General features: G+C 48.4%; 2 protein-coding genes across 2 annotated transcripts; one reads left to right on the plus strand and one right to left on the minus strand.

Annotated features, from left to right (window-relative positions):
• Positions 1 to 351: 351 nt before the first annotated feature.
• Positions 352 to 19,040, minus strand: DBX2 (developing brain homeobox 2). The gene is made up of 4 exons (XM_035127708.2): positions 18,755 to 19,040; positions 12,221 to 12,316; positions 7,926 to 8,107; positions 352 to 947 (listed from the first exon to the last, which is right to left on the minus strand). The coding sequence occupies exons 1-4, from the start codon at positions 19,038 to 19,040 to the stop codon at positions 612 to 614; spliced, it is 900 nt and encodes a 299-aa protein (XP_034983599.2). The 3' UTR covers positions 352 to 611.
• LOC132592754 (uncharacterized) lies at positions 1,305 to 7,375 on the plus strand. Its single transcript, XM_060279622.1, has one exon. The coding sequence runs from the start codon at positions 3,105 to 3,107 to the stop codon at positions 6,684 to 6,686; it is 3,582 nt and encodes a 1,193-aa protein (XP_060135605.1). The 5' UTR covers positions 1,305 to 3,104; the 3' UTR covers positions 6,687 to 7,375.
• Positions 19,041 to 20,767: the final 1,727 nt, after the last annotated feature.

Below are 20,767 nucleotides of genomic sequence, written 5' to 3' on the forward strand. Positions count from 1 at the left end.
AAGCAAGATGTGCGCTGCAACCCCATCGTCACCTTTGACTGGATTTAATCGTCAAGGGGTTCTTTACCTTTACTTTTTACCTGCTTTATAAATGATTTGATCCTCTGTCACAGGACTGGGGAACCTGCGGCTGTCCTGATGATGTTGGGACTACAGATCCCCTTGTCCCTGACCATTGGCCATGCTGACAGGTGCTGATGGGAGTTGGAGTCCAACAACACATGGAAGGAAGGCCTCAGATCCCAGCTTTAGAGAAGACATGAGTGTTGTGAAATGTTAAATTACTGTAATTGGTCTGGAGAAAATGACCACAAACATTCCATTTGCATGTTGTGTGTACCATCATGTATTCTGAACTTCACATTCAACCTTTAAAGTTCACTTACCATCAGTTCCATCCTACTTCACTTACAAGTACTGTTCAAGGTCAGAAGGCACATATGAGGGAAGAAGACTGACTAGGGAATCTTTCTTACAGCATTAGTTTTTTGCCAACATGAACGTGTTACATTTTTGTTTTAGTGAATGGCGGAATACAGAAACTAATTCAGTGTCCATATAAAATACAGTTAGTCTTGTGGGAGGGATCATCCTCAATCAATGGTCAGTTATCATTTTGCTTCATCAGTCCCCCCCCCATATGATACAACGTCCTTCTCTGTGCTGTCTTGTTCTCGATACAAATGTAATGTATCAGGAGAGGAGTTTGCTTTTGTAGGTATCTGCAAGCCGCTTCTGCCGTTCTGTCTCTCTGAATGTTCTGGGAGGCTCTGCCATCTTGGACCTGACTGCTGTTGAGCTATTTCCCAAACAGGACATGGCGAGGAGGTAAAATTCAAAGGTTTGGAAAGGTAAGTCTCTTCCTCGGGCAGGCCCCTGTTTGACAGCACTTCTTTTTCTTTGGAGTTTCGCCATTTCATCCTTCGATTTTGGAACCAGATTTTGACCTGTTGGTGGGGTAATTTAACACCATTATTGTTGGTTTCTTAAGACAATTCCACCTACCATATGCATCCTAAGTTTTTCAATCCTCTCCCTGTTATACTTCTGCTCAAACAAGGAACAGAGCAGTCACTGGCAGAGGAACGGGAGTGCGGAGGGAGCGGACCACCCCCGGCGCCACTATTCCAGCAGGGTGCCATCGCAGTGGGGGCCACCCCCGGACACATGCCGTGCGCACCCCTGCAAGCGTGCCGGGCGCCACACCCCCACAGACGGCTCATCATGCCCCCAGAACGCGCACCATGCCCCTGCGGGTGACACGCCACACCCTTGTGGGCAGTGTTCTATGCCCCCGGTGTCATGGATTTAGGTGCAGAGCATTATGGGAACTGCGAAGATTCATGGGACTTTGGTTCTTGAGAGGAAGAACGGCCTGGGAAAGTAAACTTCTGAACTCTAAAAGAGAAAGGTTTCTGGTTCTTTTGATCCCGTGTAACCTTGCAGCTGTGAAATCTCCCATTCCTGTGCGATAAGAAATTAGGGAGGAAACTGCCCGGTGCGCTCTGAGAACTGAAGGCGTTAATTGCCCTGTAGGTTGATTAATGGGTAAACACAAGACATCTGTGTAGCCTCTATTTGATTGACAAGACTAACGGTTGTGGGTTCTTTGATTGGATTATTCAAACCTCAACTCTAACGTAGATTGGATAATGAGCCATAAGCCCACGTGGAACACCTCAAGGGTTGTGGGGATTTAAGTCTGTTAGAGATGAGGGTCGTCGTCTTTTGTCCTCTTTTGTCTTGCAAAATGACCCAGCAAGGTACTGCTGTCCTGCTCATCTTCAAAGAGCCTGAGAAAGACTGAGGTCTGCGTGGCTCTTGACTGCAATTTGCCGGATGGAGAGATGCAGTCTTGGATCAACCTTATTCTAAGTTTGTACTTGTAAGTTAGCTATGCTTTCTTGTTTTATCTTTGTATTCCCTTTGTTTTGAGAACTGTTGCATGTTACTTTGTTATGCTATTTTATAATAAATAGTTAAAAGAGATTTCTTGTGGATTTTGGTCCTTCCTGGTCGCACTGCTAAACCCAGTCCTAGGCTGCTTTGCCCCTACCAGGCAGAACGTGTATACTTTGTCCCGGTGGTCTTTAAGTGGACCCCCCGGGTGGTGGCAGCGATACCGGTTAAAGAAGTGTTTAAAATCCCTGTTCTAGCCATAGAGGTATAGCCAGACCCTTCCCCGGGTAGAGCAAGCAGCCCCAGTAGCCTCCGGAGGGAGAGCTGGTGGTGCTATAGGGGAAGAGGTTGAGGGTACTGAAAGGCAGAAACATGACATGGTGGCAGCGGTGTGGGATGCGACTTTGTGACCAGAAAGTGGACAAAATCCTTTGGTTATAATCCAGTTCTCAAAAAAGGGGTACAAGCGTTTTTATTTTGCTAGTGAGTCAGGACAATGGCAGCAGGCTTGCCTAGTGAGATCTTACAAGCTTCGGAGGAGTGGCAGCAGGAACGCAGCACCCACCCTTCGTATCGTTTTGCGGAACCAGATGATCGGTCTATGCCAAGGCAACCGGTTCCAGGAGTGTATTCTCCTTTAAGAGGGGCTGAGGAGTTAGCCAGAGAAGCCGAGAGGGAGCACGCGGAAGCGTTCAGGAGCCCTCGGTCTGCACATCAAAGGTGGACACAGCAGCTGGAGGAGGCGGGGCTGGGAAGCCAGGATAGGCTAAGTGTGCGCGCCTCACCGACAGCGGAGAGAGAAACGTCACCTTTGCAGCGGCAGCGGGAGGTGGAACAAGTACCAGTTGCACCGTACCCTAGACCAGTTGCCGGAGAGGTTGTGGTGAGATCCCGGGAGATGACTTCCCCACCCCCACGCAGAGTAGAATGGGCCCGTGAGGACGTCCAGGGGGATCCATACGCACAACAAAGACCAGAGCAGATGGGTCAGCGCACGAGCGGGATGCCGGCGGCCAGCCCTGAGAGATGTGGATATCAGGAACTGAGGACTCGGCTCCGGGAAGATTATCCATACGCCGAAAGAGAAGATCCAGAGTTTGAGGCGCAAGGCGTTTCTGAGAGCCGGAGGGCATATGTGGCGGAAAGTGAGTATCAAACTTTGCCTAAGAGATTTATGGAAGGTGTGAGACTGAGGGAAAGACACTATGCGGGTGGGGAAACTAGAGCAGCCAGTCCCCAAGGGGTTAAACCTTTGGAAGATTCTTGGGAACTGCGGAGGCGGCCCCCCCCCTGCATATGAAAGAGAGAGGATGCCCCGGGCTGAAGCTTTACGATTTGCCCAAGCAGAACTTCAGCGCAGACAAGCAAGAGGCCCCAGCTCTCTTCCTGCTCTAGAGTATTACGGTGATTGGCAAAGAGCTGCAGTGCCTAGACAGAGGGAACTGAGTCTCCAGGACATTAATCTCAAATATTTCCCGACTCACGACCCAAATATGGATGTCCTATCCTATTTAACCCTGTTTGAGACCACGTGTGAGGAAATGGCAGTTCCATATCGGTACTATATGCCGATCCTCAGGTCCCTTGTGAAAGGACCTCTTCAAGAGCTGATGGGGACGCTCTCACGAGAGCAGATGTTTAGTTATGAAACATATAAGCAATTGGTCGAACAAAGGTTTTCGTTGGACTCTCAGCATTATCAGCAGGCGTTTAGGAAGGCTGTTAAAGTGCCGCCGCAGGAGAAATTCCAGTTATTCGCTGCGAAATTAGAACAAAACTTTGGGCTGTGGTTAGCGGCTGAGAAAGTGCAGACTTTTGAACAACTGAGACAACTGGTGCTTTTAGAACAATTCCAGAGAAGTTTGCCATCTGAGATTGCAAGTTTGGTTGCGGATAGGCACCCTCAAAACCTGCAGGAATCGGCTAGATTGGCGGAGGAATTCCGTTCTCATCGGGCGCACATGGCTCAGAAGCCGCCGATGGGAGGGGGCGGGACCCGGACGGGCTCACCCGGGCCAGCTAGCTCAGGCATGGCTCTTAAAGCTACAGCGCAACTAAAGCCTGCCGATTCTAAACCTGCATTTGGAAAAAGGGGAGCATCTCCAGGCAGAGGGAAGGAGAAGGTGGCCCCCTCTTCGGGTCTGTGCTTCCTCTGTCACGGAAAAGGTCACATCAAAGCCCAGTGTCCGTTGCAGTCAGCTAGACGGTCCCCAATTGCTACGTCAACCCCAGCGGTGCGCCAAATCGCGCAGCCGGGAGAGGATTGGGATGAGGAGATCCGGCGTGCAGGAATCCAGGAAAGAGCGGAGGAGCGTGGCCCTGAGCTGGGAAGGGGGAGAGGGATGGAACGGCCCCAGGGAGCAGCCCCAACACCCCCGCCGGCGGCAGCGGCCCCTCAAGCAGCGAGATCCAGTGGATCCCCAGCGCCAAGTCCACCTGAGACTTCAGCTGAATGGGCTAAGAAGCATTTCATGGCTCCCATCCGGATAAATAATATCAGAGTTAGTTCCTATCGGGACACAGGTGCGGATGTTACCAGCGTATCTAAAGGCTTAGTACGCCCAGGGCAGGTGCAGCCCCAGCCTTTGAAAATCACTCCGTTTGGGACTGAGTCTATCTACCGCCCAACGGCTATTGTTGAAGTGGAGTACCAAGGCTACTCAGGAAATCAGCTAGTCATTCTACATGAGCCTCAGGATTGCCATGTTGCAGCCCTGGTGGGCAATGATCTTGCCTTCCTGGCTCACAAGCATCGACAGTTTTCCAGCGACCCTGCAGCTGATCCGCCCATTGGAGCAACCTGGAAGGAGGAGGAGGAGGAGACACCTTCTCCAGTGGGGATTTACGTGCCAATGGAGGGCGGGGATTGTTTTGCCATGGGAAGCTTGGAAAAACCAAGCCTTGAGGGGGAAGAAGGGGGGCGGGATATTGTGCCTCTTTCTTCTGCAACAGCCGTTTCAGCACCATCCAACGTGGAGAGGGGGAATTCCCCCCTCCCTTGCTCCTCGGCTGAGGAGGAACTTGAGACTGCTGAATTAGGAGACACAGCACGCCTGGTGAAGGAGCAGCAAGAAGACCCTACACTGCAGTCGTGCCGGGAAGCGGCCGGCGTCACTCCCAGGGGGGAGCGGAGGGCCCGCTTCCTCTACAAAGAAGGACTTTTGTTTAGGCAGTATTGGCCTAAAAGGGTTACAGATCGGGACTCTATTTTGCAGCTTGTGGTTCCTGGAATCAGGAGGGAAAAGGTTTTGAGTATGGCACACTCAGGAGGGCTTTCTGGGCATTTAGGGGTGCAAAAGTCTTTGGAACGCCTTACCCGATATTTTTACTGGCCCCAAGTGTACCAGAGTGTCCAACAGTATGTACGCTGTTGTGATGTATGCCAAAGGGTGGGGCACAATCGGGACAGCCCCCCTCACACCCTTCAAAGTATTCCCTTAACAGCGGGAGTCTTTGCTAAATGGGCTATAGATTTTGTAGGTCCTTTGCCTCGGACCCCCAGGGGGAAAAAATATATAGCCACGATTGTTGATTATGCGACTAGATATTGTTTTGCTGCCAGTCTTACTAATACCAGAGCCCCAGGTCTAGTACAATTTCTGTTCACTGCCTTTTGTTCCATGGGGATTCCCCAGGTTTTGATGAGTGATTTGGGACCCAATCTTTTGTCTGATGTGGTTCAACAGGTTCTGAAACTAATGGAAATACATCACCACACTTCAGTGGCGTATGAACATCGTATGAATGGATTAGTGGAGCGGGTGCAGTCCACCCTGACTTCTATGTTAAAGAAATGTGCATTGATCCATGCGTCTAGCTGGGATCAGGACTTGCCCCTGGTGGTAGCTACGTATAATGATTCCTACCAAGCAAGTCTGGGGTATGCTCCTAATCAATTGGTTTATGGGAGATTGCTGAACAGCCCTCTGTCCATGCTTAGAAAGCAGTGGGACCAGAGTGAGGATAGCCTCCAATTACCCTCTGTGGCTGAACATTTTCAGGCTTTGACCCAGACGTTGGCTGAGATTTGGGATCAAGCTAAAGCCAACCTGGAAGAAGCACGTAAAGAGTATACCCGCACACATGATGTGAAAGCTGTGGAAAAATGTTTTGAGGTGGGAGATAAGGTTCTGGTACTGAGACCCACACGTCCACATAAGTTGTCGCCTAAGTGGAGTGGTCCAGGTGTGGTTAAAGAGAGGCTTAGCTCTGTAAGGTATGTGGTAGAATGTCCAGAGCTACATCCATCTCCTCGACAATATCATGCCAACTCCATGAAATTGTATTGTGAACCTGACTCCAAGAGGGTCTTGGCTATTGCTGGAGGGCATGGAGGGGAGTCTCACTTGCCTTTAGACCTGCTGCAGGAGTTTAAGCAGGCTGGCTCCCTTGAGGATATTTTAAGATCCCATACACTGAACGCCCAACAGGCTCAGGAACTATATGAAGTTTTGTTGCCCTTTGAGTCCGTTTTCAGTACAAAACCAGGTCGGACTCATTTGGCCCAACATCATTTTGAAACTGGTACTGCTGCTCCCATTGCCTCACGACCATATCGTGTGAGTGAAGCCCATGCTCAGTGCATTGAGGCAGAGATCAAGGCGGAGTTTCAAGTGCAGACTGATCACTCGCCTTTATGTTGGCTATCACGCATGAAAAACTCCAATCAGAAACTGTTACGGTGGAGTCTGGCTTTGCAGGATTACAATTTTACTGTGGTTCATATCCCTGGAAAGCAGAATGTTGTGGCGGATGCCCTGAGTCGCTTGTATCAGTCTGTTGAGTAACTGTTATGTTTATTATGATTCTCACAGGCTGGGTGTCCTACCTTACAGGGGTGTGCGGAAATGTGGGACGCCTTGACCCCAAATTTCCGTTAGGGAAGGGGGTGTCATGGATTTAGGTGCAGAGCATTATGGGAACTGCGAAGATTCATGGGACTTTGGTTCTTGAGAGGAAGAACGGCCTGGGAAAGTAAACTTCTGAACTCTAAAAGAGAAAGGTTTCTGGTTCTTTTGATCCCGTGTAACCTTGCAGCTGTGAAATCTCCCATTCCTGTGCGATAAGAAATTAGGGAGGAAACTGCCCGGTGCGCTCTGAGAACTGAAGGCGTTAATTGCCCTGTAGGTTGATTAATGGGTAAACACAAGACATCTGTGTAGCCTCTATTTGATTGACAAGACTAACGGTTGTGGGTTCTTTGATTGGATTATTCAAACCTCAACTCTAACGTAGATTGGATAATGAGCCATAAGCCCACGTGGAACACCTCAAGGGTTGTGGGGATTTAAGTCTGTTAGAGATGAGGGTCGTCGTCTTTTGTCCTCTTTTGTCTTGCAAAATGACCCAGCAAGGTACTGCTGTCCTGCTCATCTTCAAAGAGCCTGAGAAAGACTGAGGTCTGCGTGGCTCTTGACTGCAATTTGCCGGATGGAGAGATGCAGTCTTGGATCAACCTTATTCTAAGTTTGTACTTGTAAGTTAGCTATGCTTTCTTGTTTTATCTTTGTATTCCCTTTGTTTTGAGAACTGTTGCATGTTACTTTGTTATGCTATTTTATAATAAATAGTTAAAAGAGATTTCTTGTGGATTTTGGTCCTTCCTGGTCGCACTGCTAAACCCAGTCCTAGGCTGCTTTGCCCCTACCAGGCAGAACGTGTATACTTTGTCCCGGTGGTCTTTAAGTGGACCCCCCGGGTGGTGGCAGCGATACCGGTTAAAGAAGTGTTTAAAATCCCTGTTCTAGCCATAGAGGTATAGCCAGACCCTTCCCCGGGTAGAGCAAGCAGCCCCAGTAGCCTCCGGAGGGAGAGCTGGTGGTGCTATAGGGGAAGAGGTTGAGGGTACTGAAAGGCAGAAACATGACACCCGGGATGCGTGCCACACCCCCGGAGCACGCACCACGCCCCCTGGGGGCATCAGCCATGTGCCCGCCTGCTCTCGACCCCCCGGTAGTGGAGCATGCAGCTTCGCCACTGAGCAGAGGTTCAGAACACAGCTGACAAGGTGCCAAATCTCTCTGTACCTGTGACTCCTTGAGACCCAGATTGAGGGCCAGTTTCTTCCTGTCTGTTTTGCTGATGTATTTCTGCTTCTGGAACATTTTCTCCAAAGCTTTCCTTTGATCTTCAGAAAAAACAGCTCTTCTTAAAATGCCTCTCCGGGATCGGGAATCCTGGGTTAGAAGAGGCAGAACACTTTCCTGTCCTGCAGCAAGAAAAACGGAGCAGCGCACATTAGTGTCATTAATCCAAGTAGCCAGATTTTTGAGGGCGGGGCGGGTGGGAATACTGCATATTACTTGGCAGGCAGATTTCAAAGAGTTCCCATACCGCTTTGTTTCAGAGATGCTAGTGCAGCACAATAAACTGCTGCAGATGAAGCCCATGCAACATATCTGTCCTTAAATATTACATCTCATTCTACAGCAATTGAACCCAGATGTTCTAAGTGAAAGGGAGATGCTCTACCACAGGGGTAGGCAACCTAAGGCCCGGGGGCCGGATGTGGCCCAATTGCCTTCTCAATCTGGCCCGCGGATGGTCTGGGAATAGGAATTCATTCATTTTTTTTATTATTTTTTTCAAAATATAGTCCGGCCCACCACATGGTCTGAGGGATGGTGGACCAGCCCATGGCTGAAAAAGGTTGCTGACCCCTGCTCTACTATTTAGTTACATCCCTTTCCTAAGTGTGTGTGATCAAAATGCTGGCCCAGTAAAGTTATTTGAATTTGGCCACAGTCTTCTATAAAACTCTGGATAACTCAGAAGATTTCTATAATCTCTGATTGGTTCAGATTGGTTCAAACAAACAGAACATCTAACCTGTTTTAACAGGAGATATAGGACTGATCACGTTAGAGCTAACCACTACAAAAAAAACCCCACAAGTTTAAATCAGATCTTACATTCTGAGCAATGGCCTCATTGTGATAAAGAACTTTATGGATTCCCACCCCTCACCCCCGATCTACTGTAGGCAGAAGAATAAGCTCACCTACAGATCACAACTGTTTTGTCAGGACAAATCAGCTGCAACAAGCTTGCAGGCCTGGGCAGCTGAACTCCACCCTTGAAGGGTGTAATACCATGTTGACACAAACGCTAATATGGTGCCAAATACTTTTGGGGGGCAAAGCTTCTCCTTTGCATTCTAGTATATGGTGATAAATGTCTCCTTAATGTGTGGAACAATCTTCATTTGCCTTTGTGGCAGAGACCACCTTGAAGGAGCGAGTAAAGGCTTTCGTCATGGTTTCCATTTTTTCCATTGCAATTCAATACGCTCTAGTTAAATGGACAATTAATAGGTCACTTCCAAAATAGTAGTGTATCAGTCCTGGTTAATAAACAATTGCCGCAGTTGATAATGGGCCCAGTGTATTCAGTGGGTCCCTGTATGCACTCGGCTCAGCTCACTAAATCCCTTTTCAGGTAGACAGGGTTATATGGGAAGATGAGCTAGAATGAGTCTATAAAAGTCAGTTTCATTCACTGCTTTATTTTTTCAGTCAAGTGCTTTAAATGGTGTCCAGAAATCCTCGCGGAATGCGAGACAGGAGAAAAGATCTGCGCACAGAACCCCGCTTTATGGCCACACAAAAGGGCAAGTGACCCCTGGCCCGGCCCTTTCAGCCCAAAATGGTTCCTAAAGTTCATCGGCACAGTGAAAAATGGTGGTGAGGTCGCGTGTGGATGAGTAAAGTGAAAGTGGCAATTGGTCACGGCGCTGTCGCCCATTGTGAGGTAGCTGGGCCCATGTAAAACGCTCTGTGGGAAAGTGTCAGCTCCCTAAAGAGGGGCTCTGAAACTTGCAGCTCATTAAACTGGCAGCATTTACTGCCTCACTTGTCAAGAATCATTCGACTTAGCAACTGGCCTCCTGAAACATTCATAAAGAAGCCTCTTCTACCATCACCACCCCCCCCAACCACCTAGGCAGCCGCCTCCTAGAAATCTGTCACTAGCACAAGAAGATCCTTCCAGCAGCCATATCTTCCGCCATGCATTTAGATTATTGCTCGGGGTCTTCCCGGAGGCATCGGGGTGTTGAACTTAGATTTATCTGGCTTATTTGATTCATTTTCAATATTCAAGGGCAGCTTTCCACCATAGGTGGTGACAGAGCAGATTTCAGAGTGATCAGTAAAGTAATCCATCAATCAAAATAGAGCAGTGTTCAAATTAAAAACAAAACAAAAAACAGAGTCAAAGCATAACTTACTTTAAAACAACAAAGAAAGGTCTTTGTCAAGTACAGGGAGATCATTTCCAAGAATCAGACCCACAGTACAGATAGCAGTGCTGTTTTTCTAGAAAAAATAGGTGCCAGAACTCACCATGAACGCCTCCCTTGTTCTCCTTTAATGCCAATGGTGGAAGGAGGAGCTGGAACTGAGTTCTGGCAAGTTCCAGTTGAAAAAAAATTCCTGACTGATAGGCCTTTGGTCTAGAGCCAACAGGGCTCTGATGTTCTTTTCACTATATTCATTCTTTTTTAGAGCATTTGACCCCAGTATCGCTTCCTTGGGATATTCCAGTTACCATCAACAATAATTTCTGTTGTTGTTTTGAGGATGGGTTCCTAACATCTGCAACCTAAACAGATGTGTCAAGAAAGGGGATCCTACCTAAATCTACTGGACTAGCGTAGGAACGCAGGTGGTGCTGCGGTCTAAACCACTGAGCCTCTTGGGCTTGCTGATCGGAAGGTCAGCGGTTCGAATCCCCGTGACAGGATGAGCTCCTGTTGCTCTGCCCCAGCTCCTGCCAACCTAGCAGTTTAAAAGCACACCAGTGCAATTAGATAAATAGGTGCTGCTGCAGCAAGAAAATAAATGGCGTTTCCGTGCTTTCTGGCTTCCATCACGGTGTTCCATTGCGCCAGAAGCAGTTTAGTTATGGTGGCCACGTGATCCGGAAAGCTGTCTGTGGACAAATGCCGGCTCCCTCTGTCTAAAAGCAAGATGAGCACTACACCCCATAGTCGCCTTTGACTGGACTTAACCATCCAGGGGTCCTTTACCTTTACCTTTTTACCTTGCTGGATCTAAATCTACTGGACTAGCCTGAAAATTATGTCATCGAAGTGGTATAAAATGAATTAAACTCATAGAAAGTACCTCTTCAGGTAAAAGACTGGGGGGGGGGCGGAATAGTACGATCAAGTTAGTTTGCAGTTACCATGTGGGAATAGTTTCAGAAAACCATGGGCCATGTTCACACCATACATTTGAAGCATTATGATACCACTTCAAATAGTCATGGCATTCCTGAAATAATTTTGGGAATTGTAGTTTGCTAAAGGTGCTCGGAGTTTTAGGAGACCTGCTCCCCTGCCCAGTCATTCCCAAAGTAGTTTAATGATTAGCCCCTTTCACATGGAACACTACCTACCTAGAAGCACATATCTAAAGCACTGGAAATGCTTAACAAAAACAGCAAAATCTGAATAGCTTTGAAATAGGGATGGGATTCAATCAGATGAGTGAAACAAACTCTTATACTGAGCAAATGACCATTTACTCCACCCCCACCTCCAAAAACCCTATTATCTGCTGATACATGCTCTTTCAGGAATCCTAACAGTATAAATAGTCATGGTAATGATGACGGCTTTAATTTGGTGTGAAATTTCTTCTAAATTTCTCTGCTACCTTTGTAATCTGTAATTTGTAATTTTGTATACGCACCTGTTTGTGTGTTTTCATATTTGGCCAAAAGGAAAGAAAACATGTTTTGTTTTGGTTTTTTAAAAAAGTATTATGCATACACCGTCACCAACTTTAATAGGGAGATTTAACCATATGTAGAACTCTTCCACTGATAACTGTGGGACTTAAAAATATTTGGCGGTATAATACCCCAAGTTTAAAATGTGGAAAGGATGTCTCTTTTCAAAAACATAATCCTTATGTTTCCCAAAAGTTAGGTTTTGGCTTGTGTTTTTTTTAATAAATAAATAAAAAGACTGGCATTTTGTTTTTGCGTTTCCCATTTACGAATGACCATTGATTCAGGCCTTGAAAGCAAATTGTGGATCTTTTCCCAATTCTCTGAAAGCCAGATGCCTCCCTTGGTTGGCACTTTCTCTCAATGGGGTTTAAAATCTCTCACAATTACTCAGTGTACTGAAGTCTGATAAATCTTTGGAACCCTTCTGAATGGAATTGCTGTGATTTTTACAGAGGCATGAGCTCTTTGCCATTGCATTACCAATTAGGTGTTTTTTTTTTCTCCTCTTCCCAGCGCACATTAAATCCTGCTGCTTTGGTTTACAGAATAACTCAAGCATTACTGATGAAGCATAAAAACTTACTTGGAAAAGCAGTGGGAGACGCAGGGTGTTGACAGGACCCACCGCAGCACGTCGAATAAACTGGCGGGGCTCTCAAGAAAAAGGGCTTCAGAAGAGCTGCAAACACAGGGTTGAGTCCAATGAATGTTGCTGGCATTCACAACACTTTTAAGTATAGATAATGCTACAATAGAAATCTATTAAAGCCAATTAGCGTTTCGCCATTGCTTTCTCTGTAAAAAGTGGATTCCATCAGGCGTCCACTGTGACGGAAGCCGCGTTTTTTTTCTGCCTAAATGCAAACACTGAGAAATGATAAGCCATCTCCTTTTGCAAGAAACTTCATCAAAATCTGTTTCATCTCATTGGTTGCTTAAAAATATAACCAGATGAACCATCCATGCACATTTATTTGCTGGCAGTTATTTTGTCAATCGTACACTTGCTTAGGTTAAGTCCTGTGATTCATTAATGCTTCTAAGTTCTGGAAGCATTGGCTGACGTTATCTCCCATTTGATAACTAATTTTGCAGAATAGCTAAGCAACGGCTGTTTTAAGTCACCATACTATTTACTCTGAATAATTTTAGTGGCTCTAAAATGCCAGCGTTGTAGGTTAGCAAATGTGTTGATCTAACCACCCACAGGTTGTTTGAATACCCACCGAGCGCATTTTAAATCTCAACCGTAATACAGAATTCCTAGAAACAATAGTTCGCTCCAATGAAAGAGGCTATTTGCATGCCAGTCATTTGTGCACAGTGACTTGCCACGTGGATCAGGAAATGTTCTCCATGGCACTGCGAAGTGCAACCCTTTCTTTGGACGATTGCCCTACCTGCACGGCAAGCCATTGCATGCTAATGGCTCGCTGCAGACAGATTGAAGGGGTCTCCACTCAGCTGCTTCACAGGCACCAGCCCAGGAATCTCACTGTGTTTCCCTTCATCCGACTCCCAAATAAGGATGCTATAGGATGAGGCACCAAATAGTTGGAATTGATTGCAGGAGCACAAGTGGTGCTTCCTTGCCTCTTCCAAATATCCTCCCCCACTGTATTCAGTATTCACCACATTTCAAAAGCTGTTTGAGCTCCAGTGTGGGAAGGCAGCTGATGAGATATTTGCCAAGAGTGACTTCTCTGAGTTGTGCTGATTTGAGTTTCCCTTTTGGTCCTCTTCCCTTGCCATGCATGTAGAAGCCATTGGGGAAATGCCTGCTACCAACGTGATGATCAGCATAATGGAATTATGGCTGACTGCGTTGGCAGTAAATAAATACTCCAGCAGTTGTTTCAAACTAAACTTTCATAAAAGTAATAACATTGGCACAGGTGCACCTGGAATAAAAAGTTAGGGCACATAGTGAAGGTAAACTGGGGCAGATAACTTTATTAGTTATCAGCGAGAGATATCCAGTGTGAATTGGAACCACCTTGTGATCTCCTTTGGGCATCCTAAGGACAATCCTGGCCCTGCCTGCTTCTGCCACACCTTTCAAATGTTGAAGGAGGACTTCCTGAATCAATACTTGTCCCACCCACCCCAAGTGTCAAGACTCAGGACACTGAGGGCTCATGCACATTTCCATTCGTCCCATGATTTCTACGTACGGGAATGAGATGATTTTCTTTTATCCCACTGCTGCCCTTGGGACAAGTGTCAATCCGCAGAAAACCCGACTGATGTCTGTTCCAATTCAGCACTAAATGGCAGGTTTTCCCAGGGAAAGAAAAACCTCTCAGACCTGTTTCTAGAAATCGTGAGACAAATGGAAGTGCAGATTGTGGGAATGTTCAGGGTGGCAGGAGAGGATATATTGTTTATTAATATCCTTCCTAACTTCCGCTAGCAACTTCCTTCATGTAGCAGAGTTAAATTCCCCTTTCTTACATGCACAGCAGATAGCTGGTTGCAGGCTAGTGTAAGCCTTTCACTATGAGAGTCCCATGGACTGCAAGAAGATCAAACCTATCCATTCTTAAGGAAATCAGCCCTGAGTGCTCACTGGAAGGACAGATCCTGAAGCTGAGGCTTCAGTACTATGGCCTCCTCATGAGAAGAGAAGATTCCCTGGGAAAGACCCTGATGTTGGGAAAGATTGAAGCAGGGCAGTCTCGAACAGGTCGGGCGCCCTGGCGCTGAGGGGCAGAGATCGCTCTGACGCCCCCGCCCTCGCAGCGCGCGGCATGGCTTCCGCGCGGCTGCGCAGCACCCCACCTACCAGCCTGGCACCCTGGCGCCCCCAAGGGCTCTACCTAGAGCTGGCCCTGGATTGAAGGCACATGGAGAAGGAGACAACAAAGGACGAGATGGTTGGACAGTGTTCTCGAAGTTACCAACATGAGTTTGACCAAACTGCAGGAGGCAGTGGAAGACAGGAGTGCCTGGAGTGCATAGGGTCATGAAGAGTCGGACACAACTAAATGACTAAACAACAACAGCAACATTATACAAATCAGTCTGTCTAAGATTGAATTGTGCATTTCTGGTAAGTTCCCTTTAATCCCTCTTTAAAAAAATAAAGATACGACAATCTTATTTAAAGTCAATAAAAGAAGTTTACTCACATCAGTTCACAGTTGGATTCCTGAAAGCAGACTTAGTTACAAATATGTACATGTGGATCTACCCCATATGGGGAATAGTCCCAGTGCTTCTGCTAGCTGAGAGCTAGCAGAGCACTCCTAACTAAAAAGCAGGTCCATCAAAGAAGGAAGTGAAAAAGAGAGAGAGTGCTGCGTGACTCGTCCTTTTGTTACCTGGACAGGTAAGGTCACACCCACCTCTAGTCACATGCAAGGAAGGATGCTCCAGCCCAGGAGGAACAGGAAGTTTTGACTGCCTGGACCAACATCGCCTTGCATGGGAAAACAAGAAATGTTGTATTTGACTGCTCCCAATAGTATACATCCCACACAGATGAGCCTTGAGCAGGCGTAGGCAACCTTGGCTCTCCAGATGTTTTGGAACTACAACTCTCATGGTCCTTGACCTCTGGCCCTGTTAGGTAGGGATCATGGGAGTTGTAGTTCCAAAACATCTGGAGAGCCAAGGTTGCCTATGCCTGGCCTTGAGCATAGGATAGAAAAGCTGTTCGCCACATGGTTCCTGGAAACTAGCCTCCTTAATGGGGTGAAGAGTTAGAATGGATGGATTTAAACTCATTTAAGCAGGAGTTGGAGAACCTGTGGCCCTCCAGATGTTGGAGGCTGGTCCATTGGAGCAACTGGGACACTATCCGAGCCAACCACAGTCTGCCCTCATCCAGCCCCTGCCTGCCTGCCTGCCTGCCTTCTTACTTACAATGAGTCCAGGCCCTGGAAATCTGTGTCCACCTCCTTAGTCTCAGCTCTTACCTGGTAAAACTCAACCGGGGCGAGAGCATTAACAAACCTAGAAATAGTTGCCTCCTCCACCCATCGTTGACTCTGGCACCATCTACTGTTGGCCTCCCTGCTTTCTTTGCTACTTGCCTCCAGATATTGCTGAACTACGGTAGAAGTCCGATGATTCCTGACCACTGCCCATGCTAGCTGGGATTGATGGGGATTTAACAGCCTGGAGGGCACTGTGTTCCCTACTCCTGATGCACTGAGTAAAGAAGTCCACGGCCATTGAAAAGTATGCTATACCCAGTGGAAAACCCAGGGTAAGACTTGGCAGTGTTTAAAAAAAATGCTCCCCCAAACTGCGCCCACAAAGAGCCCATTCTGCTCTCATCTAATTGGCAGTCGGACTCTCATGGAAGCCAATTGCTTGCAGGCTTGAGAGCAGAAATAGATGAGAATCAACAACTAAGACAGGCTGCAAGTCCCATGACATTTATTACACAGCAGATCTGCCAAAAGCCATTTCGCAGTTCCAAGTGACTGAACCTGAAGCAGAGCATGCATTTCCACAGATGCTTCTGACAGGGCCTTTCGGCTTTTGCAAGCTTGAGAGTCTGTTCTTATTGAAACACACACACACACAAGTTCTCCAAGCGCCTCCACCAAAGGATTCCAAGGATTCAATTGTTATCTATCACCACAACAGCCTCCAAGTCTTTCTGGTTGGCACTTCTGAAAAGTTAAGCTCAGGAACAGGCAGAAGAAATTACATTGGAAGTGTCCCAGATAGACAGGTTTGTTGTACTCAGAGAGTTGCTTCCTGACATATCAGCTCTCAGTGTGTAAAGTGGGCCTCTGAATACGTTTATGAAATGTTGCCTGCCATGGAATGAGCTACCTCTGGATTCCTCTCAGTGGAGGACAACTTCCGCAGCAGACTTGCAGAGTCTCAGGTCTAGGTGAAGCCTTCCAGGCCCACTATGTTGCCATTACAACTCTCTGCAGGCCATGCCAAACCTTCTCAGGCAACTTGCACCTTGAGTGTTTTTGCCTGGCTGGAATGTGTCCTTGAACTCTTATCATACCTCTTGCCTGTCCGAATGTTGAATAAAGAGGGGTGGGAGCACTGGCGAAGGAAGAGGAGTGCGGGGGGAGCGTTCCGCTCCCGGAAGCACTATCCATGCCCCCAGGATGCCCACCACGCCCCGCCCTGGGACACATACCAGCCCTGCCCCTGCCTGCTCTCCGCCCTCTGGTGTCGGAGCATGAAGCTCCACCACTGGGTGCGAGACTGTCTTTAAAAATAAAATTGCCACACAATGGTAAATTCATGGCTGCTGCTCTGCCCATTTTTGCCTCTGGCCCCTCCCACCACTAGCTTGTGGCTGTCCAAAGGGATTGTGATCCCTGGGCTCCGAAAGGTGTTCTCACACTTGTTCTAAAGCATTCTCTCCCAATGACAGTAATAAAGAAACTCGGGTTGTCAACTTTTTGAGCTTGGGATAAACACACTCGCCGCTACTTGTATTTTTCAAGTGTTCGGTTCTCTCAAGGCCAGGGCTGGCTCAATACATTTTGCTGCCTTAGGCAAAGGACAAAACAGCACCCAGCACTCCAATTTCATGTACAGAAGCCAACTACATTTGGCAGGTGAATCTTACTTCAGCGGTACTTGAAAAGCGCTCTCTATTGCAACTTCTAGCTCAGGGCGAGCTGCGTAGCATGCACAGATCTGTCCTCTGACCAGCACTGGGTCATGAGGTAGGGTAGAGGCAGTACACATTGAATCAGGTTCAGTTCAGGATGAGATGGTGGCAGACACAGAAGCTCCAAGTATGAACACATGAAGGTCACCAAACAATAGACAAACTGGATCTATTTTACAGAAGAAAGAGGTCTCTGCCCCTGCCATGATTCAATTCAGATTTGGACCCCAAACTCATCTAGAGATGGATAAATCCATCTGTTCCTCATATTTCCATTCTAAAGTTTAGTCCTCAACATTTCTCCACCCATTTGTAATTCTTAAAGAAAGTCCCCTCAAGAAGTCATCAGACTTTCTGTGCGCATGTCTCTTAATATTCAAATTTTCACAAGCAATTATACATTATTTTCACTAATATATGCCTTTTTATAAACATTTCCCCCTAATCTATGCACTTTTGTACGTGTTTTCTGGTTAGAAAAAATGCATTGCAAAATTTGGAGAAGTACAAATTAGGGCTTGCTGATCAGAAGGTCGGCGGTTCGAATCCCTGTGACGGGGTGAGCTCCTGTTGCTTGGTCCCAGCTCCTGCCAACCTAGCAGTTCGAAAGCATGTCAAAATGCAAGTAGATAAATAGGAACCGCTACAGCGGGAAGGTAAACGGTGTTTCCATGTGCTGCTCTGGTTTGCCAGAAGCGGCTTTGTCATGCTGGCCACATGACCTGGAAGCTATACGCCGGCTCCCTCGGCCAATAATGCGAGATGAGCGCGCAACCCCAGAGTCGGTCACGACTGGACCTAATGGTCAGGGGTCCCTTTACCTTTACCTTTATCCTTTTGATACATGCAAATTAAATAGGTTCAAATTAAAATGCAAACCAAACCGAATTTCTCCTCCATCCCCACATTGCCCCTTCCCTCCTACTGCAAAAATAAGAGTTTCCCTGAAATCGTTGGATTAAATAGCCAAGGAAATAAACTGCTTTTTTAAAAAAATAAATCTCTTATTCTATCAAGCGGTGTATAAATTTTATGAAATCAATAAAACAGAGATCGATCGATAGAGATCGATCTTCTAAGACGGAAGGGGGCAAAAAGAGACGATTGAGGCGTCGGGTTTCCACATCGTTTCAGAGCGCAGACGTAACAAGTGCGAAGTGGAGAACCGGATCCGCTTCGGATCCAGGGAGCGGCTTTTCGCTCTCGCGCAGCTGACGCAGAGCGTGCGGCGGGGATCGAGAGCGGGAAAGCCTCTTGCACTTCGCGGAGAGCGAGCAAGCGGGACTCCGGTTTCTGCGCCAGCAAGACGCGAAAGTTCGAGTCCCGGGTTTGCGCTCCCGCGCGCCGTTTCCAGCCGCAGAACCTGAAATGAGCGAGGGAGGAGGAAGTGCGTGGATCTGCCGCTCGCCCAAGATCGAGCAAGGGGATCCTGAGCAGCCGGGATCGCTTTAGGCAGAGAGCGGGTTGGGGAGCGGGGAGGCCTGACCGGCTGCTTGCTCGCCTACTGGCTTGGCTCACCTGTGGCTGCGGGCGCAAAGCTGCCTTCTCTGTCCGCCGTCGAGGCGCCCGGAGCGGGGAAGGGCCAGGGACTGCCGATCTGGGCGGCGGCTGCCGGGCACAGCTTGAGCGGGACGGGCGCGGCGGGCAAGTCGGCAGGGCCCTGCTGCGGAGCCGCCCCGCCGCCGGCCCGCAGCAAGTTCTCGATCAGGAAACTTTTGCCGAAGTTGCCGAAGCCCGGCGTGGCGGGCAGGCTGAGCAGGCCCGCCGAGCTGCCGCAGGGCCAAGCCAGGGCGCCGGGAAGCATCGCCGGGAACGGGAGGCGGTAGGAGTGGGGAGCCTGGCCCGGATCCGACGCCTTGACACACACACACCCCTGACGATCAGCCTCCTGCCGGCACCTCAGACGGGATCCGTAGAGGGGGCCGCGCGTGTCCCCATTCCACGCACCCACTTTCTAGTCCTTGGGGGGGGGGGGCTTCTTTCGTGCGCGATCGACGTGTCCCTCTCGCGCTCTGCAGAGATCCGACGCGGCGGACGAGAAGGTGTGTCCGGCCTCATTAATTACGTCCAGGAGACTTAAGGAGTGATGGACAAGGGCAACAAAGCAAGCGCGGATGGGGGCGAAGAGCTGGGCGGGGGCGCCCTCCGCCATTGGATGGGCATGGAGCCTCCTCGAAACCATTGGATCGCCGGGTCCCCCTTCTTGGCCGGCGCTGAAGGGGCTTCCCGGTTCCTTATGCGTGCCCCTCAAATGTTCACCACCCTTTCCCCTGGCAGAGAGACTGTGTCCCCTTCCAGATACTGCCCAGATTGAGCTGGTGAGGAAAAGGGAGCTGTGGCTACTCCCTGAATGCTCTCACCCACTCTGGGCCCATCCATACCTTGGCTCGATGTGGATTGTGAACCCCATAGGCATGGGCGTAGCTAGGATTTATCGTGTAAGGGGGGCAGGAGTCAGGACACCCACCTGTCATCATTCTCAGATTCAGAATGAAATAACAACAGTTGTTTTAAATTACGCTCAGAAAAACCTGTCAAAATCTTTCTACAATTTCTACTTTTAGTTAAGTATTTTTATTTACTTACTTAATTTAGGCGGTGCAGCTGCTTCCCCCCTGTCTACACCCATGCCTTTAGGTAAAGGTAAAGAGACCCCTGACCGTTAGGTCCAGTCGTGAACAACTCTGGGGTTGCGGCACTCATCTCGCTGTACTGGCCGAGGGAGCCAGCATACAGCTTCCGGGTCATGTGGCCAGCCGCTTCTGGCGAACCAGAGCAGCGCACGGAAACGCTGTTTACCTTCCTGCCAGAGCGGTACCTATTTATCTACTTGCACTTTGATGTGCTTTCGAACTGCTAGGTTGGCAGGAGCAGGGACTGAGCAACGGGAGCTCACCCCATCGCGGGGATTCGAACTGCCGATCTTCTGATCGGCAAGCCCCAGGCTCCTTTAATGCCCCCCTCCATTTGCTAATGCCTCCCACTTTCTCTTCCCTGTATTCGGATTGTCTCTGCAATCAGTGTAGCTCTCCCAGACAGATTGTCAAAGTGTAAGGGATCTCCGGATTTAGGGAGGGGAAGGTGTGGGACAGCAGGGGGGGGGGCAAATGCCATGTGGCTGAGCTGGGGTGTCTCGCAGAAGTGTGAGTGTATGCTCCAACCTTATTGTGGGATGCAGAATGGAGTCATCACATGTAAAAAGGTGTTGCACAAAAACAATACTTTTTATTGGGAAGAATTCTAGCAAATCTCTAAAGGGACAGTTCCATGGTCATTAAAACAAAACAAAAAAAACCTTTATTAGTTCCTTCAGTTCTTTATTGAGTCTGCTAGTGGGGAAGTGATAACCAAATTCTGACTGTCTTCCAGGTTCTTCAGAGGGCTTACAACCCCTTTATCCAACATGGGCCATCCATCTAGATAGCCCTGGTGCAGGGGCCCCCTTAGGAGTGGCCCGCAGGGCCCAATTTGGCCTGAGTGCTCCAATTGCCTTAAGGTCAGCCCTGATGAGACTATGCAGGGGTTGGACTG

Source organism: Zootoca vivipara, chromosome 10 (assembly GCF_963506605.1).
Source record: "Zootoca vivipara chromosome 10, rZooViv1.1, whole genome shotgun sequence".
Taxonomy (NCBI): Eukaryota; Metazoa; Chordata; class Lepidosauria; order Squamata; family Lacertidae; genus Zootoca; species Zootoca vivipara.